This window comes from Tetrao urogallus (assembly GCF_951394365.1).
Source record: "Tetrao urogallus genome assembly, chromosome: 17".
In the NCBI taxonomy this organism is placed as follows: domain Eukaryota; kingdom Metazoa; phylum Chordata; class Aves; order Galliformes; family Phasianidae; genus Tetrao; species Tetrao urogallus.
This window is the reverse complement of record NC_136830.1, coordinates 6,299,849-6,324,164: the sequence shown is the minus strand read 5'-3', so window position 1 is coordinate 6,324,164 and position 24,316 is coordinate 6,299,849. Positions and strand designations below refer to the sequence as shown.

The 24,316-nt window shown below is 39.1% G+C and overlaps 1 protein-coding gene across 2 annotated transcripts in view; it reads left to right on the top strand.

Moving 5' to 3' along the window:
- HECTD4 (HECT domain E3 ubiquitin protein ligase 4) overlaps nt 1-24,316 on the top strand; it is a gene marked incomplete at both ends in the record, with an annotated part of 63,381 nt that overhangs the window by 10,629 nt on the left and 28,436 nt on the right. The window contains 27 exons of one of the 2 annotated variants that reach the window (XM_079544028.1): nt 2,392-2,481; nt 2,828-2,958; nt 4,836-4,944; nt 5,585-5,723; nt 6,565-6,735; nt 7,536-7,728; nt 8,996-9,157; nt 9,246-9,359; nt 9,926-10,066; nt 10,431-10,663; nt 10,978-11,123; nt 12,911-12,981; nt 13,620-13,725; nt 14,292-14,412; nt 14,830-14,958; nt 16,075-16,199; nt 16,867-17,020; nt 17,281-17,381; nt 18,338-18,536; nt 19,860-19,979; nt 21,166-21,270; nt 21,865-22,028; nt 22,364-22,597; nt 22,830-23,022; nt 23,183-23,287; nt 23,372-23,460; nt 23,954-24,129. In XM_079544028.1, coding sequence (XP_079400154.1) covers nt 2,392-2,481; nt 2,828-2,958; nt 4,836-4,944; nt 5,585-5,723; nt 6,565-6,735; nt 7,536-7,728; nt 8,996-9,157; nt 9,246-9,359; nt 9,926-10,066; nt 10,431-10,663; nt 10,978-11,123; nt 12,911-12,981; nt 13,620-13,725; nt 14,292-14,412; nt 14,830-14,958; nt 16,075-16,199; nt 16,867-17,020; nt 17,281-17,381; nt 18,338-18,536; nt 19,860-19,979; nt 21,166-21,270; nt 21,865-22,028; nt 22,364-22,597; nt 22,830-23,022; nt 23,183-23,287; nt 23,372-23,460; nt 23,954-24,129 — 3,821 coding nt within the window. Of the gene's footprint in view, nt 1-2,391; nt 2,482-2,827; nt 2,959-4,835; nt 4,945-5,584; nt 5,724-6,564; nt 6,736-7,535; nt 7,729-8,995; nt 9,158-9,245; nt 9,360-9,925; nt 10,067-10,430; nt 10,664-10,977; nt 11,124-12,910; nt 12,982-13,619; nt 13,726-14,291; nt 14,413-14,829; nt 14,959-16,074; nt 16,200-16,866; nt 17,021-17,280; nt 17,382-18,337; nt 18,537-19,859; nt 19,980-21,135; nt 21,271-21,864; nt 22,029-22,363; nt 22,598-22,829; nt 23,023-23,182; nt 23,288-23,371; nt 23,461-23,953; nt 24,130-24,316 lie in introns of both variants that reach the window. The other variant, XM_079544027.1, reaches the window with a different exon arrangement.

Here is a 24,316-nt window from a genome sequence, read left to right as displayed (position 1 = left end):
GTGAAACTGGCAAACTCCTTGTTTATTTTTTTGTGTGTTCAACACACAAGCAGAATGATCTAGGTTAGAAATGTGCACAGTGCTGCTTCTGCTGCAACGATCTGTTCTAGGAATAGTTCCAAATGGTTTTGTCATGGAGGAAAGTTGTGTCCCTTTGCCCTTTGTACTGCCTTGCTAGTCCTGTAGCTTATGAATCTTTCTTCTTTTGGCTGTAGAAAGCATTGCTGATAAGATTCAGGACAACTCATTACAGATTTCACTGTTGCCTTGTGAAACATCTGGAGGTGTTTTTTCTTTTGGTTGCCCTTGAAGAATTCAGTGAGTATAGTTTGGACTATCCCATGTCCTGTCTGTGTTTAGCATTTAGGACAAAATGGCCATCACAGCTTTTAATACAGATTCCCTCTTTTTATTGGTTTGGACTTGGGGAGGGGGACAGGACTGCAGCATTTAGCTCTTGCACAGCAATCTCGGCCTTCATGTTTAATGTTTCTGAGATTGCAGCCCTGTCTGTCAAGTTTAACTCTGATTTAAGATGTTGAAGTTCTCAGGAGCTGTCACAGCTTGCTTTGGGGAAAAAAAAAAAGTGTTTCTTCAAATGAAAAATACTTTATTTCTAGTGTACTTGCTGTAATGAAGAAATTTACTTTGTGTGGCAAATTGTTTTGCACTGGCAACTGCCTTATCTAAAGGCTTGAAAAAATACTTAGTAACTTGGATTTGGATTTTGTATACAGAGTACATACATATGTATGTAGATATGTGTATATATATTTTTCCCCCCAGATGTCAGTTTTCAGGAATTACAGCATGTTTGTTTTTGGTTGAATTTGTAAAAGCTGAATTTCCAATAGTGCTTTGGAAATGGAAGTTGATTTGGTATTTCCTTTGCAAATCTCTCTTGTGCTGCTTGTGGAGATGCAGCATCTGACGTGCTTTGTTTACCTGCGAAAGCCCTGCATTTTTCCTTTAAATATGTATGTTGTGCGTTGGGTGCCTTATCAACAGAAAGCCTTCAAAATGAGATGATTATTGAGATTCCTGGCTGCAATCTTGTGTTTTGAGTTACTAAGAATAAAACAGCAGGGTGAATATGGATTTAAATAATTAATTGAGGTGCTTTGAAGTATTCAGCGTCAGTTTTCCTCAAGCTGAGGTTGATCTGTGAGAGCACGCAGCTGAAAATGGCAGTGGGGAAAAGGTAACCACCTTTGGAGGTGGGTGAGGAGATGGCGGCTGTTAGAGTTAAGGACCCATGGCTGGCCGTGTGTGACAGAAAGCAGAAGGCTGCTTTTGGCAGAGCGCTTGGGAGGGACCTCTGCAGTTCAGCAGTTGTGCTTCTGAAGAACTCGATTCACAAGCAGCTATTGCCATAGCTAAGGCACTGTCAGGATTCTTGGTTTTAGCTAGGCTGCTGTGCCTGCACATAAAGCTAGCACTTCTTCCAGAAGATGGCTTTTTTTTCCTGATACCCTGAGCTTTAAAACAGAAACTGTAAAGTATATATATTTTAAATACCTCTATTTCTGGGAGGGGAAAAAAAAAAAACAAAACAAAACACAACAAGGAGTTTTCCTCTTTGTTGGCACACGGATTTCATAAGTTCTCCAAAGGAAAGAATTCAACATGCAAATGAACGAGCTATAATTAGAATTACAAACTCCACCTGTTTATAAAAACTGTGGTGAAATTTTAAAGCAATGTATTTCTATGCAGGATAAGAAATGATTTTTGCTTGGGTTTAATTTTGCTGTAACAGCTATCTGGTTCTTGTATACGTTTTGATCCATCGCTTCAGAAGGGGAAGAGCTTCCATCTTTGTGTTCAGAAGTAAAGTAATTGAACTCATGATAATAAACTCATTGCTTTAAGTCTTTTCCATTTAGCACAAGGAAGCCACTTCTGGGTTATGTCTGCAGCAGCTCTTAGACATGCTGTGCCTCAGTCCCAGGAAGACCCACATGTTATATCTGAAGTGCTCAGTCAGCAACAAGAAATATTGAAAGTTGCTGCTATACTAGATGTAAACCTGAGGTGTTTTATTACGTGCCTGTATGGCTTTTACTGAAGGTGTTGTTTTCACACGGTTGCTGATCTCCCTACCTGCATGGTGCTTCGTCCTCTTCCAAAAAGACAGTGTGACTTAGGCTGGCAGTTAGCCAGCATCCTTCTGCCTTTCTGTTACCCTCTCTTCCTCTTTTCTCTTCCTCCACAAAAGAATGAAAATCGACCAGAAAAGAAATGCAAATTAGAAAAGAATCTTGATGGAATATCTTTGCTACTCTCTCTTTATGGTACTGGATATTATATTTTACGTAGATGCTGCTGTTTGTGTGCTTTCAGTCTTGTTGCAATAGACATCTTTAATTCATGTTTTTCTTATCCTTTTAGAGGGTCGCTGAAAACCTTTGTTCATACAGTGCATCTGTTACAGAAACAGACAGATCTAGGAACCTTGCCTGTGGCTGATGTGTTATACAGGTCTGTAGTGACTTTTCTAATTGTAGCACTTTTACCTCGGCTCTGATAAATGATAAATGCATTTACAGATAAATGTCTTTAAGTGTAATGGAAATGCTTTAGGGCTTTGAAAGCTGCAGCAAAGGTTGAAATTTCTTCAATTAAAGAAGGAAGACATTAGAAAGTCAAATCTAAAAGGATCCAGTAATCTGTTTGGTAAAATGCTAGTGAGTCCTCAAAGTAGCTTATGTCCTCTGACAGAAAACCAAAATGCTTTAAAATAAATAAAACCTTATCTAAACTTCTGGTGAAGGTAGCATTTGTTCTGGGTGTTCTCTATGCATCTTACCTTGTTTTATGCCTAAAGGTTGTTGCTTTTGGAGGGAGGTCCTGGCTCACCTTCTTGTTTGCTTGGAGGGAAGCATATCGTGTCTTGGGGCTTTGAAGACATGTTACCTGCACCTGATGCCAACAGTAGCTCCAGCGGTGAAAATAAAGGTGAATTATTTCTGTGTCTGTCAATATTAGCAGAGGAGAATAAAAATGCTTTTTGTGGTAATAATTAGTTTAAAAACAAAATGATGTAGGGCTGGAGAGTTGAAAAGGATTTCATCTTTTCTGTTGGAAGTCGTGTAAAAGCAGCTACAGTCCAGCTCAGGTCACTGAAAGCTGAGGGGTTTAGAAGGGAGAGAGAAGCCTGATAGATAAAGAGTGGGAGGGCAGCAGCTGCCTGGGCACTTTGTTGTCAGTCTGTACATTCACAGCTGAAGTTTTAAAAGGCATTGACCCAATTATATGGAAGTACTAAATGGTGCGTGTTGTTTAGCTTGTCATCTCAACTGTTACCAAGCTAATCTAACCAGAATATGTAAACGACTTTTTGTAACTTGGTTTGGGGATCAGATAAGAAAAAATATCTTGTTTTGAATTAAAATGAAGAGGTTGCATTGATCTTAGCGTAGCCTTTAAAATACAAGCAAATAAGTGCCTGAAGAGTTACTTTGTGCTTGCTGCAGACCAGGTGCCTTTTTAACTGGTCTCGTGATCTAGGTGGAGCAAACCATCAAAAGCTGTAGCTGTGGCGACCCTCTCTGATTTCAGTGGGAATTTTTCAGGGAGGTCAAACTGATTTTTGGACATTATCCCCTCGTTAATCTTTCAGTGAGTGTAATTTGTTTGTCACCTGCAGTACTGCAGTATCCCTGCATTCAGTAGCTATCACCGGCAGAGCAGGTTTATTTTTGGAAGTACAAGTTCAGTGCCTTTTGTTTGTTTCCCTGGATGACTGTGGAGATTATGTGAATTTAAATAGGTTGACTGGAATGGTTTATTGACATCTCTGTTACAAGGCTTTGTCCTGTGTGTCCCCTCTTGATGGTTAGTAATTACTGCTTTCTGAGTGACAGAGCTGTGGCAGAAATACGTTTTGTCTTAATTTTAGCAAAGTTCAGAGGTGGAAGGGGCAATTTGCTGCCTGGAAGAGAAGTGTGGTGTTGTACCAGCAATTAGATCAAGGCTCATAATCATACTGCCCCTTTCCCACAAGCAGTGTGTTATGGAAATGGCACTTGTCCTGAGCAGGAAAGGCTTCTACAGGCATTAATCTTGCTTGTACTTGTATGTTAACTTGTACATTAATCTTGCTTCCGGTCCTGGCTACTGAACATTACCTGTTGCAAAAGGAGAATTATATTCTGCTCCTTTGGGTCATTCTGAAAGAGTTTAATAGCAGGTGTCCAAGTTGGTTTATATTTAAGGGAATTTTTCACTTGAAATGAATTTTGTTGCTTAGTCCTGTGTTCCTAGGCATGATGTTGGGTATTGGCTCCTACTGTACTCATGGTTTTGAATAGAGTGCAAGAAAGCCAGTTTAAACCCATGGCACAAGCTTCTGTTTAGAGTAGTACTAATAATACTAAAATGATTTCAGTAATATCAGAAGACAGGGGTCTTAATGCTGACGTGAGAAATGGAAATTCACCAGAAACAGGTGATGGCCACTTGAATCGTGTTCAGAACCGTACTAATGTTAGTGAGTGTCTAAAAGAAGCAGCTGGCTGACCAGCCCCTAATTCCTGTTGGGTTTATTTGGTATCACTAGGAAATTAACCTTGTATTGTTTGTGGGAGTTGTGTGTAATCCAAAAGCCTCTTTAAGTGACAAACGAAAGGTAAAGAAGTTGCGGTAAGAAGTTCAGCTGTTACAGTATCGCTTAGAACTCTGAGCAGTAAATTCAGCATTAAAAATGTAGTTGTGACTTGTCAACTGTGGCCTGTTGTGAGCATCTGTTGGCTTTCACTTACTGTTGTAGCTTCAGCAGAGGAACAAGAACTATTGTTACATAGAAAATCTGTGCTCCTTTCTTTCTGGTTCAGATGCAGACTTAGGACGTTGTCTTGCAGCAGATGGCCTCTACCTTTATACAACAAATTCAGTGGGAAGAGGAATAAGCAAATTAGGATCTGGGTTACACGGTACCTTGCGGTAAGTGGCAGAATATATGAGTATTTGCTATTCTGCAGATCCATTTGGGGAAAGAAAGAAGTTGTTATTTTGGTAAGCCTTTCTCAGATGTTAGAAGTAACAGGACTAGAGCACATTCTGCCTTTTCATTGAGTGTTATTTTAGCATTTTGGTCTTCTCATCTCTAGCTCTTGAGAGTGTTTTCTCTGCAGTTATAGGATAACTTGGTTGTAAGGGACCTTTGGAGACAAAGCAGCTCAGCCTCCTCTGCAAAGAGGTGTAGTAGCAGAGTAGCTGATGTTTCAGACATGTTTTTGTATACACATGAAGTTGATTTTTCTTTGCTGAGAGGGATGTAGCAGAGACTGGTTTTTATGTAGAGCTGTACAATTAGTGGGTTTGTAAGTATTTGTTTTCTAATTATGCTATTCATTATGTAATGATTAGTGCGGTAACTAACAGTACTGCCTTACTTCTTTACTGCTTAGAAGTCATGAGGTTCCTTATGGTTAAAACCTTTATGGCGGAAACTGATGTCTTACAGTGAATTTAAGTTCAAAGTTCTAGAATGTGGTTGTGAGTTCTTAGAAGAACAAACAAGAAGTGCAGAGTTTGAAAGAATTATAATGTGCTGCTATTTTTTTTTTCCTCCTTTTGCCAGAGGTTTTGTCTACTGCCGAAACGAGGAGCTGGAGGCTGGGTGGGTTGCTTTTGGCAACAGCAAACTTCTTCATCGGCCTGTCTCTTTTGATAATAAGCCTCACTCCCTTTTCCAGGTTGTGGATCAGCATACCCTTCAGGTAAAAGGAACAGCTAGTGTGTGCACTGCAGAGTTAGTGCGAGGAAACACGAAGTTATAGCAGTCACTTCTGACTCTAATTAGTGTGGTGCTGAAGCTTCTGCTTCCTGCTTTGTGAAGCTGCCTTTGTGAACCCCAGTCTAAAAAATTGCACTGTAGGAAACTTGGGAAACTTGTAAGTTATTATAGATCTTACTCTTTCTTATTGTGTATGTGAACACGTGCACCCACATCTACAGACATATGAAGTATTACTTCATGGTAGTAGAATAAGGGACGGAATGTGGTACGGTCATATAACACAACCAAACAGTAGCAGAAGTGGACTTTGGCTTTAACTCAAAACATATGCTTCCTGAACAGCCCGTTATTCAGGTATTGAATATATATATGTATATTTCTAATTTAATTGTATTCTTTTGTAAAATGAGTGCTTTGTTTACTTTGTAGTTTGGTTTTTGTGTTGTTTTTTACATTATGGTCTTAAGGATGGATGCACATATTCCCATCCTGTGTGTTTCTTGAAACAATGTTTGAATTCTCCTTTTCTTCCAGAGCTTCAGTCGTATTTCAGAGAAATTGCAGAAAGTGAAACTTTTTAGCAAGTGTATTTTCCTATTGACATGGTGGGAATGCTTTCATCTTTAGGTGTGTCAACTGTTTAGGTCTGCAAGGGTTTGTATGCTGTAGTCCCCTTTGGCAAATACTGCACAACAGCTCTTCAAAACAAATGCACATCATATTACGTCCGTCAAGAAGCTTTTTATGGTCTGGCTTTGTTTGATCTTATGAAGAAGCTGCTGATCTGTGAAAACTATTAAGATGCTGTCCCTGTCTTGTAGGTGTGTCAAATAATCCCAATGCCAGTAAATCACTTCCCAGTTGGCAGTACTATGACCACCGTGCACCTTTCTTCAGATGGTACATATTTCTACTGGATTTGGTCTCCTGCAAGCCTCAATGAGAAAACACCAAAAGGCCACTCTGTCTTTATGGACGTTTTTGAACTTATAGTAAGCAAATTTAGGTGTCTTCTGTGAGTTGGTAGCATGACTGCTGTTCAATTAAGTATCAACGTTCTCAAATATGGAATATTGGGTTATAATATTGATAGATGTGATTTGAATAGGTCTCTATAATGCGTATGCAGAGTAACAAAACAGAAGGTGTATTGTTCAGTTCTGTTTTCAGAAGGCATACAACTATCATCCTCACAGTAGGAATTGTCTTATAATGTAAAACATACTTTATTATAGCTAGCAATTAAGTTTTATGCTAAGACAGTGTACTGAGATTTAAAGCACTGCTTACAATGGATCTCCTTCATTGTGTTAAACGCCGATCTGTTCCCACAGGTTGCAGATACATTGTTTTATCTACTCTGTATTTTATAACCTGAAATACTTTTACACTGTGTGGCAAGCATTGGTTTTAGTGTAAAACCAAATGCATTTCAAAATGAATCTGGAGAATCACCTTTTTCTTTCAGTGGCCTTTGTTTTCAGCTGTGTATACATCTATGCATATACATACATCATATGTGTGTATGCACGCTTTCATGCATACATTCGTGTGTGAATTTTAATTTGACAGTGAAACACCTCAGTCTAAAGACTTGAATAGGAAAGCATGGAGCAGTTGGTAGGCATCTGGTATTGACAACTGAAATGATACGGGTTTTTTCCCTAAGAAATTTGGCACCAAGGTTTAAATCTGTATCCCTACCTGATATATCTTATTATTCATTTTAGGTTATTTGCATCCTATGAACTTAATATCTGAAAGTATTTTTTCTTTCCTTCATTTTTAATAGGTAGAAAATGGTGTATGTATAGCAAATCCTCTGCAGGAACGAATTATATTAATGCGGAAGGAAGGGGAATCTGCAAAGAGTATCAATGAGATGCTTCTGAGCAGGCTGTCGAGGTACAGAGCCTCCCCGTCAGCAACACTGGCTGCTCTCACTGGCTCTACCATCTCTAATACTCTAAAAGAGGACCAAGCAGGTCAGAGGAGATTTTATTGACTGAGGAATTTGTCGTGGTTTGTTTCTGAATGCATAATGTCAGTGTGAGTAATCGCTGATTTCTTAGCAGGTGTCAAAAACTGTGTGCATTTTTTCCATGAAAAGTCTTTGAGAGAGATGTGCAGTATTTGTTTCTTGTTTGAATTACGAGTTCCTTTGCTCAGCTAGTCATCGATTGTGGAAGATGTTTAAGAAGAAAGAAACTGGAGGAATACTGGTGTACGTGGTGCCCTTTTTGGTTATGTATTCAGTTATAGGACTGGATTTATGCCATCTGTGATGAAATGGAAAAGTGTATTTCTGTGCTGCTAGTTTAACTGGGCTTCGAATTGTTATGTAAAAATGGACTGCAATTTAGAAGATGAAATTCTTGCTTCCCCAGCAAGTTGAATGTTATAAATTTTGAAGTAATTTTGCTTTTTTGAGGTAGTTTGCAAAATTTTGGGGTATTCTCTTATGGATTTGCTGAAACTACCAAGCTAGAGAATCTTAAGATTTTATCCAGTTTGTCAATTGCTTCTCTTCTTTCACGCATACATCTGAAACTAAATGAGCTTGCTTTCTAAAATGTTCAACAACCAGAGGTATTTTCATAAAAACAAATTATCCAGGACATAAATATTCTTACAGGGAAATTGGCAAAGATTGAGCTTGAAGAGCTATTTTAAATGCTGTGTTTTGCCAGCTTACAAATAGAGTGCTAAAGAAGAATAGGCAGTTATTCTTGTCCAGTTCTTTAGTCAGTGCTCAGGAAAGTGTTGATCAGCTCTGGCAGGAGTTAGATCGTTATGACTGTATACATTTCATGTGAAGCAGGAGGATTAAAATAGTAAATGCCTAGTGAATCTCAAATGGTCTTTTTATGTTTTCTTGAAGTCTCTAAAGCTGCCTTCGATATGCATAGTACCATATGACTCTTAAGTCTGTTCTATTTGTACTTGTATTTTAGCCTCATAATTTTTTGGGCTGGAACCAGAAATTGCTACCTTTATTAATTTTTAAGTCATTCTCTTTAGCTAAATAACCTGTGAAATTGCTTATATTGTTCTGGGAATTAACACTGCGTGTGTGGGATTATGGAGCTGCCCTACACGCAGCTTTTAAACGCTGCCAAATGTAGCTTATATAAATTTCTGCATCAATTTATTTGAAGTCCCAAATAGCATTCTTTCTTGTTTGTTGCTGTTGTTAAGGTTTTAATGTTATGGAGACACACACGCTGATTTGATTGCTGTTGCATATTTCAGCTGCTAACACAAGCTGCGGGCTGCCACTGAAAATGTTAAGGAAGACTCCAATATACACGTGTGGAACGTACCTGGTGATGTTGGTGCCCCCCCCAGGGGGGTCGGGCAGTTCTGCCACACGCTCGCTCTTTGGAGGAACGAGTGCTTTGTCGTCTTTAAAAAGTGAGTCAGATACATTTCCAGCAGGTCAGGTCCTTCGTGATAAGCAGTCAACCTGTCAGAAATTAATCGGTGACTTTGTGCTGTGCAGTTCTTGCTTCAAGCTTGGTGTTCAATATTTCGGATGGGCAGTTCACGAGCCGAGCGGATCTCATTGATGCTGCAGGAAGTTCACTTGGACGTGGTGCTCTAGTACCGGGACTCGGTAGGTAGATCTGTTTTTAAGAAGTAAACTATCCCATCCTTAAACTAGTTGGATTTAAACTCACAGTGATGGGTTCTGCAGTGAGGTTTTGTATGTGTAGTGATATTTTGTCAAGCTTGCATTTTTGAAAGTTCGTAACTTCCTGAGGAAATGCCACGTTAGATACTGCTACTGGAGACCTCATTATTTGAAACGTCTGCGCGGATATGTGATTTTTAACAACATTTAGAATATGCTGTCAAAGAACTGTTCATGTCTGTCACCCATTTATCCCTTCACATTTACTGTCACAGACCTGCTTGTGTTTGTAAACCCTGCAAGTAGAGATGAGTCTCTAGGTTTAGCACTTCCAACAGCTTGTATCATGCAAACTATCAGTTTTGGTTAAAACTATTACCCATTAACCACAAGGCACTATTATTAAATTGCTGTCACATGACGGATTTTGAAAAGCAAATAAATTAGATTTGTATCTACTATAAAGTATTTTAGTCTGTTTTTGGTGTGTTTTGCTTTTTTTTTTTTTTTTCCATTCTAAAATTTGGTGTGCAAAATGTTTTCCTCAGGTGCCTGTTACGATACTATGAATAACATGATATGGACATGTTCTAATGATTACATTGACCAGTGGTGTAATCCTGGGAACCAGGCATTCCACTGTGTCTGCCAGAGGCTGGGAGTGAGCCACGTCATTACAGAGCCCAAAGGTGAGCTAAACCTGCAGATGGGCACTTTATACCAAGTGAGAGTGACATGTACAAATATCTGAGGATAAATGCATAGAAACTCCCTTCTGAAACTTTCTATTAAAACACGAGTTAAGCCTTGGAAGAAGTTCCTTGTTTGAGTTGCCTGGTCTTTGGTTTAAGAAAGTGAAAACCAAATGGAAACAAACTTGAAAGCTTCCAGAACATTGCTACCTTTATCACATTAGTGCAGATAACTCTTTTGTTTATAATGTGGGTGGGAGCCCTCATGTTAGATAATGATGATAACAGAATGCATTTTAGAAGAAAATTCTAGCCCCGTAGTCTCTTTTAGGCAGTGTTTAAACTGATTTTCTTCTCCTAGGAGATGCAACAACCACCAATGAGGTTATTAACCAGTTACTGCACCATGTTGGTGCCATGTGTATCCACCAACTCAATCTGCTTGCAGCCAGCAATAATCTTCCCATAACAAATTTCTTGGGGAAGCAGCATCCAATCGAAGCACATCATCTCAGCAGCATCTGTGACATTATGGAGAAAGCGATGGTGAACGGAGATACTTGTATAATACGCTGCATCCTTGTTGTCTTCCAGGTACAAGGATATCTTTCCTCGTAGCTTGAGCATGCTAATTGAAATGTAACCTTTTCACCTTTACGGATTAAGATGAAATACTGAGAAGTTTCTTATTTACTTTGGTTTTTTTTCTGCTGTCAGGGGATAGAAATAGAAAAATGGTTTGTTGGGCTGCCAGAGTGCTAAAGTTGGGGAATTCAAATTCTATTTTTGGCTGATACTTTTTAACAACCTAGACAAACGTTTTGTGAAGCTGACTACAAAAAATGAAGTGATGTGGATGTCGTGTACATTGTGTTTTATTGTTGTCGTTGTTTAATTTTTTTTCTTAGGTGGTTTTTAAATTTTTCTTCAGCCCACAAACCGAAAGAAACAGAGACATTGTGAGGAGGTCGGGCCTATTGCTTTGGCAGTTGCTAATGGCACCAAGGGACCAGATCTGTGCAGAAATTCAGAAGGAAGTTTGCCTGGCTATAAGGTAAACATCTGCCTCATCAAATGCATCTTAGATGCTTTATAATGTTACAGTAGCTGAATAGTCAAGATGTACTCAGTAATTGTATTTTGGTACAAGAAAATTTAGAACAACTTAATGTGATAATTACTTTAATCTGTATTTGTAGAGAAAAGCAAATAAATTGTGTTTGAAATGATCATAGCGTAATAACAGGTAGTAATCCTTTTCTTGCCATACTTCATTTGTAGCATTTTACTGAATAGCTTTTGGAGTTATTTCTTTAGTGCTTATTATAATGTAGCTGCTTAATTCCAGCAAGGTTTTCTCCATTTCAGGGGTGAGTGAAATGTCTTCAGTGTTTAGTTTATATAGTTCTTTGGTGCTCTGGAGAAGGTCATGCCAATGTTGTTAGTTTTAGATCAGTATTTCAAATGACAGCATTGGAATTCTCCCACACAGAGGGAATGCCAAGGGAAGCAGAGTGAGTAATACTTGAGGAATGCAGTAAGAGATTGAAGGTCCAGGTTAAAACATGGGTGGAGTAGTAAGATTGCCCAAAGAGACAGATTTATGCTTAGAAAATGGGAATCTGTTTTGGAAGAAGTATGGCATTATGTTTTGGGGCTGGCACTTCAAACACTTAAGCAGGATGGCTGCTTTAGCTTCACATCATGTTAGCTGCTGCATCTCTGGAGCCTCATGCTGTGTAATTTCCTTTCTGTGACTTGTCAAAAATAGCAGAATGACTAAGTGTAGGAAAGGTAGTGAGAAGTGTGATTGTATGTTATGAAAACGAGAGAACATAAATCTCAAGGACAAGGAATGCTGTCTCAAATGTCTTAAGCACAAATGTAATCTGCTTTCAAGTGGGAAATGCTCCAAAGGTTGAGGAGAACAATATCTTCTGACCATCAACCTGTGTTTTTTCTCTCTCTTGGTCTGTGTGTGTGTGTGTGTGTGTGTGTGTGTGTGTGTGTGTGTTATCCTCCAATGACTTGTAAAAAAATCAGAGATGGGGGGAGTAGGTAATATCTTTTTCTTTTTTTCCTCCTGCCTCTGACTGGGATTCAGATATCAATAGAACCCTCAAACCTAGTTTGCAATGTATGGTAACTTTTCCTGGTGTTTGAATCACCTCATCAATGTGAGCCACAGGTAGAAAGGCTAGGAAGGTCACACGAAACTTTCTCTCAGTGTAACCAACATACCAGATGTAGTGGAAGTGCGAAGTCACAGAGTGAAGTAGTGATTGAGCACCTGGTGGGAAGGCAGGGCCAACCCAGGGGAGCTCAGGTGAATGCAGTGTACCTGAGTGACCAGCAGGGGTGGTGCCAGGATCCACCTGTTCCCAGCCCTTATTTGGGGGTTGGCAGTGGAGATGAGGGTATCTCTTGTTGAGATTCCTACACACCTGAGGCCCTTCAGAGGTAAGCAGCTCTTTTTTTTTTTCCATTTCTGTATCTCTAGCTGCTGCATTTGGGCTCATTTTCATTTGCTGTAGCCAGAGGCTTTGCCACCCTGCTATTACCAAACCATTACAGCATTACACTGGAGAAATAATTAGTAAGGGAATGGAGGGATGTTCTGGAAGGAAAGAATTCTGTGTTATATTTTCAACAGTTCAGACAGTCTCAAAATACTGTAGCGACTGTGATCTTCATTTCTTTCTATGTTGAAAGAAACAATTGCCTGGTAATTGTAAATGGTGCATCAGGAACTAAGCCAGAAATCTGTTCTGCTTTTTCACAAGTCCATTGAGATTTTGTTCTTACGTATGTTAAGTAATGCTTTTTTTTTTTTTTCTTTAGCTCTGGTTTAAATATCCTGTATCCTGGAGAAGCAGAAATCAATAATTTATTGAAATTGGTCTTAACTGAAGGTGAGAATCTTTAATTGACACGTGAGAGTTTGTATTTCTAATTGAAAATAAAATACGAAAACACTTCTCAACCTTTTGAGGGAGACCAGTTCAGAATACGGAGTACTGGTGTGTTTTGAACCCAGGCTGTTCTAGGAAATTACAGAATGCTTCAGTTTCTGAAGCTGCCTTCTGAATGGCTGTGTGTGCAAAAGAAAATTTGTCTCACTTGAGCAGCTGCTTGAAGTTTGAAGGGTTTAAATCTGTCGTCTGCCAGCGTTAATGATTTTTTTTCTGGTCTGGCTGATAGTTTAGAACCATTTAGAAGGTTGTTACCTGGCAGTTACACAATGACCAGAAGTAATTTTAGTCCTCATTAGAAGAGATATTAATCTTTCTACTTTGAGCATGAAATAGAAGCCTGTACCAAAAGCAGCTGATGCATGGTAATTTATTACTTCATAGCAGTGTGTTCAGGTGTTACAGTCATTGGAATTCAAAACAGTGCTGTGTGCACAGTGAGGTTTAGGTTCATAATATCAACAGCCGCTGGGGTTGCAGTGTAAATGTAACCTTTACTGAGAAGTAAGATTCCTGAGGAAATAAACCGACGTTTTATGGAGTTTATTTTTGCAAAATATTGTTGTATTCTGTTTTAGGAGAGAGAAATAGTGGTCTCTCTCAACTTCGCGACGTCATCCTGACAAATCTAGCAGAGCAGCTTCAGAACAACAGATTTGGGAGCGAAGATGATGATCATTATAGGTAAAATAAAACAATGTGCTTGCATTTCCCTGGCTCATCGTGTTGTATGTTTCTGTTATTTGCTCTAGGTAAGCTTGGATGAAATTCTGCTAGTTACTTGTTATCTCTAGTAGCAGTGGGACTTGAAATATCTCTGTGTGGTTAGGATATCTTTAGAGCCAAAGAGGGAGGCTGGTTTGGGGCTTTAGGGGAAACCAGAGAATTCTGTGCATGAACTTGAGTTTGGATACCTTGATGCTTACCATGCAAATGGTAACTGTAGGTGATAGTTCTCTATTGCAGTTCTGTGGCACTGCTCTCTGTATCTTTGTTAGGTTACTTTTCAGCAGTAAAACTACCCATTCAAAGTTGGGAGGAGTCTGTTGTTGTTAAATGTTCTGGCCTTGGTTTGCTTTGTCTCTGAATCTCAAATGGAACAGATTCTTGTTTTGGTGTGATTTTATGAGAGAGCTTTGAGAGACATTTGATGTGGGCTGTAAAAAAAAAAAAAAAAAAAAAAAGAAAAAAAAAACAAAACTCACTAATTAGATTGTTAACTTTTTTTGCATCTTTCCTGCATTTTAAAGACTAAATGATGAGCTGTTGCACTACATTCTCAAGATTGTTGTCCGAGAATCTTGTGTCTTAATCACCAAGTGCCAAACTGTATCTAAAGATGATTTTCAAAGGCTTCTTTCAACTGTGCCTGTAAGTAAAATGTATTTTGATCAAGTTGCCCTTGGCTTGTTTTCCTCCTTAAATCCATCATCTTTACTGAATATATCGAGGTGTGATTTTTGTGGCTGTGTATCTTAACAAATACAGCAAAAGAATATCTTTTATGCTATGCATTAACAATTTCTCCTGACGAAGTAAATCAAACAATGTATATTAAAAGCTAGAATAGGTTTATAAGTGGATATGTTTTCCCACTGCTTTGATAGCTGTCTCAGTCTAAAGGAAGTTTGTCTATCATTAGAACTTCATGACAACATGGAAACAAACTCCTTTTTGCTTGTCCTTCTCCTGTGCTTTTTTCTTTTATACTTGTAAGTAAAAGGATTGCCTGAATCAAGTTTGATTTAAGTGTTTAGATAATGTGAAGTGTACTTATTTATGTTAAAGGCTGCATCTTCGTGCTTGCGGTATCTGATGGCTGTGCAGAACCACCTCCTCAGTAACACTATTTTGATTAAACCTGATGAGAACGATGACAGTGACAGCTCCTTACAGGGAGAGACATTGAAGGTACAGGTAAACACCAAGTTTTATTCCAGCATGGCTCTCTACAGTCACTGTTCCTCTGACTCCTCTTGTTTCTGCAGTGCATTCTCTTGAAGCTGTTTTGAAAGTTCTTTTCCTCTCAGTATAGTTATATTGCTATGGATTTCTCTTTTCCCTGTTCTTCAGCTGAAATGTCTCAACTTCAGTCTTGTAATGTTAGTGAGAGCAAATGCTTCCCCAAATGTGTGTCATGAGGATAAAAATGTATTGTCATAGACATATTCCAGTCAGTGGCTGGGGGTTGTTTCTGAATGTATTGCCCTCCCCCTTCTTTTCTCCATATCATCTAGATGGTACCATAAAAAGTACTTTTCAGATTTACATAGAAAGGGATTTTCTCATTTACCTTACCAAGCATCTGGATTTTTGTAGTTCTAACTACAAAGCGTGTGTGTGACCATCTTTGTCTCCATGTAAGCCATCATTGGTCATGTGAAATGGCATGAATAGCATTAGAACAAGGTTTATTAAAATGTTATGTCATGTTACTGCTGGAATAGTCTTGAATGAACTCACAGTAGCTGTGTTTGTCCTGGTGTGCAGGCTGCCTTATAGCTTTTATAAAGCAATACTTCCTCTATAGTGGCATTGACTTCTGAGTTTCTGATACTGCTTGTTAAGCTGGCTTTGTCTGCTTCTCTTTGAGACTTTGTGTGCTTGTAATCCACAGCAGGTGAAAGTTATTTGTTCAGGCTCATTGAGTAAATGCTAAATACTGTAGTACATCTCCTGTCTCGCCATTCACCGTGTTCTCGTTGTTCAGTTTCTCTCTCTGCAGTGATCCTCATACCTGCTAGGACATTCTGTCACCAGTGCTGTACCTTGGCTGGCTAACAGCTCTCTCCTGTGCTGGACTTGGGGATTCCTTTCCTCTAGAAACTGGATGTGCATCCTGTAATATGCACCTAGTTTCTCCCAGCACTTTGGGGCTTAGCATTAATCAAATTTAAGTCTTGGATGAATCTGCTGCTGCGGGCCTGCCAGGTCACATTATCATTATTTTTGTTTGGAAATCCATCGTTTTTTCAGTTGCTGCTTTTTTCTGTTCTCTAAGAATTTAAGTATCTTAACTCTCTTTGTACCCAGGAGCTGAAGACCAGCATTTTGTCTCTTGCTACACAAATTCTGACGGGATGTGATGAAGTCTTAGAAATGCTGCAGCAAGTCACTACAGCACTAATAAACAGTGATATTGCTGACAGAGAACAAAGGTAAGGCAAGTAAATGTGAAAACAGTGAATAGTTGCTTCCTGCAGCTTATTGTGCAAGCACAACTAGAACTTCTTATTCTGTATGCCATAACTTCAAATTTGAATGTGTAGGAACTGTTTGTTAATATAGCATTTGCTCAGCATTTATTGTTTAAAGAATTTAGAGTCAGGCTCTCCATGACAGAACTACTAGCACTAATAATCAACATAATAATAGAAACTATTCAAACTGATCAGTTTTCAGTCAGTGGCAGTGGTATTTAAGAGTGGGATAACCGAAAACAATCTAATTTCTCAGCTGGCAGCATCCTCAGAAGCTGTGTGTGCTAGGAAGCTGGCATACATACTGACCAAACGTAGTTGTGTCGAAGGGGCTTTCATCCCATCCAAAGGGAAGCTTATCGTTTTCTGAGTAATTATTAAACTCTTGATTTACTGTCCTCTGCTTTGTTGCTTAGTAGTTGACATCAAAATTGGGATGCTAACACTTTGGAGGAATTGTAATGTCATCAAGGCTCTCATCAAGTTAGGTTTTTTAAATACAATGTAAACGTTTTCTGATTCCTTCATCACTTGCTGCCTGTTAAAAGTTAAACGGATTACTTGGAATAGTAGTGATTCTATATGTTATGAAGTAGTTGTTACTATGCAACCTTGATTATTTCAGATTAAAAGGCCTGGAACAAATTACAAAAGCTACTATGCTTGGTCATCTGCTTCCTGTCCTTCTGACATCTCTGATGCATCCAAATTTGCAAACTCTAACCATGGCTGATGCCTTGATGCCTCAGCTGGTGCAGCTGGTTCTCTATACAAGTCAGGTATGGCCTTTGTGTCAGCAGTTGTCTACGTGGTACAAAAGATGTTGCATGCATGTTCTAAAACTGTAGGTTTTTGTCAGCTTTCTGCAGGAAGTGATGCACAGATTACGATTAAAGAACTGCTCCGCTGAAAGCTGATGTACCAAGTAATCATTAATTGCCTTTAAGAATATACAATGTAATTCTTAATAAGCTTCAGTCACAAGATCTTAGTGATTGGCTACTTGCATGTTCCTAACATCCTATGTTTTGTCCTGCAGACTGCACTGCTGCTTAAAACTCAGTCTCCAGTTTTCTCAGAACTGAACAGTTCTCCCAGTGGTGTGTCAGAACAGAAAGGGAAATTGTTACATGATGAGAGGTGATTTCACATTTGAGTCTTTTTCATGGGATAACCCATAAATTGTAACGTTCACTTGACTGTCGCTGTGGGATAAATCTTAGAACGGTGGTCTGAAAGGAAATACCAGTCCATCAGTTCTGCAATGCTCCATAGGGCTGACTGGAAAATATAGAAGCCTTTACAAAACAAAAGTGGTTCATTCTAAAATTGCCTTGCATATAGAATTCAATGGTTGATCTCTTCAGGATGTTTGCACGGTGTCTGGTTTGTTGTTGTTTTTTTTCCCTCAAGCATTAGGAGTTGATTCCAAATGCTGCTCCTAGAATAGATTAGTTAAAGGATGACCATCATGAGAAGATGGCTCATGAGGTGCAGTATTGAGGCAGTATGGCTTAGGGATGAAGTGGTTTAATTTATAGTGAGAAATGTAACAGTTCTAATTTCTGCATTAAATTCTGGTCTGAACTCAAAGCTATACTGTTTTTGCTTAGGACAGAAAGATTCAGCTAAATTGAATAAAATATGCTTATGTCTATTTGCAGTACTACAGAACGTGTGGTATCAACATGAGATAATGTACAATATTCTACATGAAAACTCCAAAGTTTTCTTCCCCTTCCCGAATTCCAACCTTCAGTGAAGCACAAAGTATATTTTGTAGCAGTATAAGCAACCTTGCTGGTCCAGAGGGATTTTTATTTAGTCTTGACAATCACATACTAGAATCTCTATATAGTTTTGTTTACTTACTGTTTATGCTTTCCGATATCCAAATTAAGTGTACCAGAGGGAAAAGCTCAGATGTGATGAGTTGGAGTTATCGAAGTTATTTCTAATGTAGACAGTTCATGCTGTTTAAATTCAGCACGTTCTCTGTATCAATACAGAGAGGTGTTTTCAAATACTGTGTGGTTTGAATATATGGCACAAACCCACGTGTGAATTCTAGGACTAATTTCCCACTGTTATTTCAGAATGCTGGAGGAGAAAGAAGAGCCAGGTTTTCTTACAGGCTTGAAGATCCCTGCTCCTTGGGCTGCTGGGAAGACTGTAGAAACAGTTCATCCGGTCAGGGATAACTATAAATTTAAGGAAACTGTGCACATACCAGGAGCCCGCTGTTTGTATCTTAGATTTGACAACAGATGTTCTTCACAGTATGATTACGATAAGGTAAGCCCATGCCAACTCAGATTCTCTCTGTGTGTATTGCTGTCAGCAGCACTGTTTTCATCTTTTCTGCCCCTCAGCTTTCTGGGCGTTTTACTGCCAGTGGTCAGGATAGCAAAGGAGGTTTTTATTGGCAGAAGATGAACGTATGCTGTAATGTCACAGTCTGCTTGCTTTTATGTTCTGAAGTACAGGGATGCTGAGGGGTTATTTCTTATATTGCACAAATGTGAATAACTTTTCAAAGGAGTTCTTGAGTTTCATCTTAGCACAGAGAAGACTAGATTCAAGTGTTATATAATGTAAAAACATTAACGTGAAGAGGTACTGAGATGGAAGATAAATGATTCCTACTTCATTTCTATTATTCTTGTAGAAACAAAAAGCGTGTGCCCAATTCCTCTGGTGTTGGTTCAGAACACAGTAACCAACGGTTGTAGATTAGCAGCGAGAATTTTCTTTGAAGAGTTAGATTCTGTTTATGACAAATATTCACCGCAGATGTCAGGAATGGTAGTAATTAGATACTGAGGGTACTGAGTACTCTGTACTCCAGAGGTACAGGCCTTTTTTCCCTTTCGTAACCGTTTCATGATGGCTCAGATTCTCAGGGTGCCTTCTTATTCTTGTTGTTCAGTTTTCCTTACTAAAATTTAAACCAGCTGCCTACTTTGTAGATCAGTACAGTTTACTTAAATTGGGCAGACCTGGAATAGTTACTTTTTCTGGTGATAAATGGCTTGTTTACATGAGTTAATGTGTCTTCAACTTCAAGAAAGTTGATGGCACTGTTCATTTTTTTTTTTTCATTAAGTAATCAGAGATACTTGTGCAGCTTTCTGATTGTTGCCCTGTATTCCTCAGTACTGCAGATGAATATCCTGCAATACTGACACTCCCCACTGTTGCTCATGACTGGTTGAGTTCCTCCAGAAAACTTTGGGCCTCATCATGTTCCCAGTGAAGTGGCTGATGAAACACCAACTTTGATGGGAGCAGGATCAATCCCTTTGTTTTAAGAGGCAGTATGTTCTGGTTGGCTCAGCGTGAGGACTGGAAGTTAGGACTTTTCCTGGTTGTGCTGCTGACTCGCAGTGTGACCTTGGGGACAAGTCACTGAACTTCCTCTCTGCCTCAGTTTCCCCATCTGTAAAATGGGGATAATAATACTTGCCAACTCCCCTCACAAGGCTGTTGTGAGGATTTGTTAATGTAGATAAAGCGCTTTGAAAATAAGAAGCGCGGTGTAAGTGCTAAGTATTATTATTATTATTAGATTTTCTTGTTTTTCTCTTACAGTCTAACAGTGTATTTTATGTTTTGAAGTTGGTGATCTATGCTGGTCCTAACACAAACAGTAGGAAGGTTGCTGAGTATGGAGGCAATACACTGGGATATGGCAGCCGTAGTGTCTTAGGAACTGGTTGGCCGAAGGACTTAGTAAAGGTACAGTATTACAATCCACAATATTCCACATAGAAAAATCCTCTTTGGGAATCATGTCAACGCTGTTTTAACCCTTGTAGCAATGAAGTCCAAGCTTTTAAGTGTTACGATTTTCCATGATCAGAGCTGCTCTTAAGTGGGCTGCTATTTCCAAGGGCGTATCCGTAAACTTGTCCACCTGTTGTGTGTGATGCTTCTCTTTGAGCTTATCTGTTTTACTTACTGCGTCTTACTGGAACTCGTTAGAGGTGGCTTCCAGTCCTGCAACCTCTGGCACTGCTGTTCTCATGCGTACGTCTGCGTGGGTTGAATTCTGGCCTGCTCTGAGGCAGTGCATGTTTTCTTAGGATTGCTATTTTCTCAGTTTTTGTTTTTTAGGTTTTGGGTCACCTTTAACAAGTGGCAAACGTAACAACTTTCCAACCATTTGTGTTGGGTTTTAAAATTACATCAGATACTTTTTGCTGTAAAAGTTGATTAAAAAAAAATGCCTCATGCTTGTCAAAACTTCAGTATTTCAAGAGTTTTGTGGTACATTCCCTCATACTGTATGCCACGTGTTGGTTCTTTTCTCACACGTTTGTGCTCCTGTGTTGTCCCATATGAGAACTGAGCTTATATACCTAACCAAATAGAATTGCCAAAAGAAGAACACGAAGTGATGATCTGGAAGGCCATCCCAGACAGTTGTTTGTAACAACAGGATTTTGGTGAATTTTCAGGCCTTGATTCTTTGTGATATTCTTTTAGCAAAATCTTCTACTAATGCCTTGACATTCTGCTCCTTGAAGAGCTTGGTTGTCTTCCCACCTTGCATGATTTTTGCAGACAAATGACAAAAGCATTTTGATGAAAAATGAGGCTGCGTAACGCGAACTGACCCGATAAATTCTTCTTGTGATTCTCCAACAACTTTTCTTTGTTGCTTTACTATGCTTAGCCAACGGCACAATTAAAATCACGTTGTCCACTAAAAGATGCTCTTACAGAAAGGAAATCTATTTCTTAAATCTGAGTATGCAATTGGAGATCAAAGAAATGCTTAAATAATGTTCATTAAAAACATTAACCCGTAAAATAAGCCACTTTTATGAAAAGCTTGTTTGTTTGCCTCAATTCTTAATTAAATCTCTTGTTTGTGTTTGTTCTTTTTTTTTTCCTTCCTCCTCCCCTTCAAAATTTTAAGGTGGAAGGAGATACAGTCACCTTCTCCTTTGAAATGAGGAGTGGTCGTGAGCACAACACTCCAGACAAAGCTATGTGGGGCTTTGCTTGCACTGTTCGAGCACAGGTACTCAAACATGACAGGTTCAGCTTAAATCTATCTTCTGTTACGTACTTGAGATCAAATAGAAATGTACTTAAAACTGAGGTTAAATGCTAAAATTCAGAACAGTAATAGCTTATTTTGGACTCATGTTTAGGTGTGTAGGATCTAAGTTTCAGCATCCTTAACTCGAGGTGCCCTTTGGCATGTAGCATTCCTAATGTATTATGAAGACAGTTATCACCAAATGTGTGTCTCGTGTCATTGGTGCTGGCTGGGATGAAGTCACATTAGCATCCATTGCTGTTTATAGATGAGAATTTCTCTACAGAAATGATTATAATGATACCAGGCTGTAAAGGAGAGTGGGGGGAACTTGAATCCTGCTACTGAGGAGTGAGGACTAGGCCTGTGTGGTGAGAGAGAGTCGGGCCAAGGACTGACTGAACCAAAACCACCTTCGCTGTTTTTTATTTGTTGTTTTGAGTTATTCTTAATACATTGCTTTTGATCATGGGAGCGTTCTTCCAGTACTTCTCTCCATAAGAGATGCTGTTTTGAAATACATGAGGGAGGGACTTTGTGGGGTGGTGCAACTCATTGCTGTTCCTACTGCAGGAGTCTTCAGAGGACGTGTCAGGAGGCCTGCCCTTCTTAGTTGACCTGGCACTTGGCCTTTCTGTGTTAGCTTGTTCTATGCTTCGGATTTTATACAATGGGCCAGAAATTACCAAAGATGAAGAAACCTGCCAAGAGCTTCTGAGATCTAAGCTATTACAAAGGTAAACAGGCAAAAATTTCATCTGACGTTGCGTTTTCTGAAGGAAGATTTTGTAGTTGTGCTCAAATCCCATGTTTAAGGTGTGATGCAGAGTTTGTTCAGTGGTTCCGTGTTGCTCAAAAGGGAGGAAATATTCTGTAGAACAGAGGTTTCCTTTAGAGTAAGGAGAGGAGAACTGGGGCGTGTGGCTTTTATTGAACTTAGTGTTATGAAATAAAGCTGGGTATAAATCCTTGTAATGTTTTTTCCCCTAACGCTTCTTTCTGAATGTGGAGGGAGGTTTTGAGGGGAAAAAAACAGAACCCACATCCTTTTCTTGTTGACTTGTGTTTTCAGGTGCCAATGGCAGGTGGAAGCTAATGGTGTAATATCTCCAGCCCTTACACCAAGTCCTTCTCCACTGCCTCTTACTATAGATGAGGACAGAGAATTTACCTATCCTTCTGATGTGCTAGTGCCTCCCATTGGACACTATTTCGATCTGCCTAGGATTAGGCTGCCTCCAGGAATCATGATTAAACTCAGGGAAATTTCTGGACGTGCTCGGCCTCAATTTAGACCTAGCATAAAGTAAGTAGTCATTGCTTTATTTTTTTAACTTGGTTTTTGTTTGAGATGTTTGGTACCAAAGTATTTATTAAAAAAAAAAACAACAAAAAACTGCCTGTCAGCTTGGTGGTGTGCATCTGATGTGCTGTACATACCTGTCTGTCACTGCAGTGCCTGGCAAGCTGTCAATGTGAGTTGTCCAAGTTTGTCTGTTATTTTTGCTTAATCAGCTTGGCTTTGCTTCTAACCCTAGGGAAGTGATTCAGCCCGAAGTAATGGAGGAGATGGTAGTTTCATGTGTGATTAAACATCTGAATTTGGTGGATGCACTCCAGTCCCTGATAAACTTCCAGTATCAGGAAGAGCATGCAGAAGAATATGATTTACTTTGTAAAATTATGGGAGAGACTTTTAAGAAGCTAAATGCCATGGAGAGACAATTACAGGTACAAAACTATAAAATAAGAGGGTTTTTTAGTTTGTTTGAGAATAAAGATGTATTAGGAACATGTTAGAAATCTAAAAATGCAGGAAGTCGGTTTTCTTCTTTATAGAGCCCTTGTATTCCTTAAGAGTAGGCATCTGCAGTGTTATTTATTTCTTCAGAGCGTGGCTGAGCTGGAGCAGAAGTGGCAGAGTGAGGTCGATGACGCCATGCATGGGAAGCTGGAGAACAACGCTCCCTTCTTCTATGATTATCACTTCAATGAGGTAAAGCACTGTGGCTGCTGTGTGTGCTCATGCTTCTTACTGCTCTCTCAATACACATTCATCCTTTTCCTTCACTTTGATTAGAGCAAGATGAAAGAACTGGAACTTCTGTGTTCTATGAAGGAAGTTTCTTTTGATGGAACTGATCTTGAGAATGTGGTCCTGGCACTGAGGTTGGTAGCTGGATGCTGAGCACACTGCATTTTAAGTCGTGAAGTTTCTGTGAGTTCTGTAAGGAACTGTGTGGGGTTGAAGTTTGCATTTGTGCATAAAATGCTTAATGAGGTTGGCCTTTAAATCCCAGCACGCCCTCTGACACTTATGGCTGCTTTTTCACACCGTTTTTAAATGTTTTCAAAACAATTACTAAATTCATTGAAAGGCTTGGAAACTTAAAGGGGAAAAGCAATCTTGGGAAACGAAAACATTCAAATGAAATTCCAAATACAAATATAAATGCACATACTTTTAATTTTCCTGCCTAAACATATTAATATTAGTCTCTATAGCTGTGAATACTGATGTAACAAATTGTTATTACCTTTTTCCTGCTTTGTAAGCATAAATAATATTGTGTCGCTGTCTTTAAAATATTTTTTCTTGTAGTATTTCAGAAGGCATTACAATATAATTGAGTAATTCTATTTTCCTTTATCACAATCTCAGGGAGAAGTTCTTTCAAGAGGTGAATTCACTGATACAGAGGACTTACCACCCCCTAGCAAAAACAAAAGCATTAGTTAAAAGCTTGATGAACAGGGCAGAGCTGTTGCTGCACGTCACTATTGCAGCCCAGTCTGGTATCACGAGAAGTATATCTGGAACCCCTGCAGAGACTCCAGGTAAATGTCTCACTACTGGTATTGTACTTCTGTCTTATTTTCCTCTGTCTCGAAGACATAATTTATTCCTCTTCTTCTCTTCCCTCAAAACTGAACGTATTTACTTTTTCAAATTAAATCAGCTCTTCTACAGTAAATTAAGTTGAGCTTTTGTTTTCTTCGTTGTTGCTATAATGATTTTCAAAAG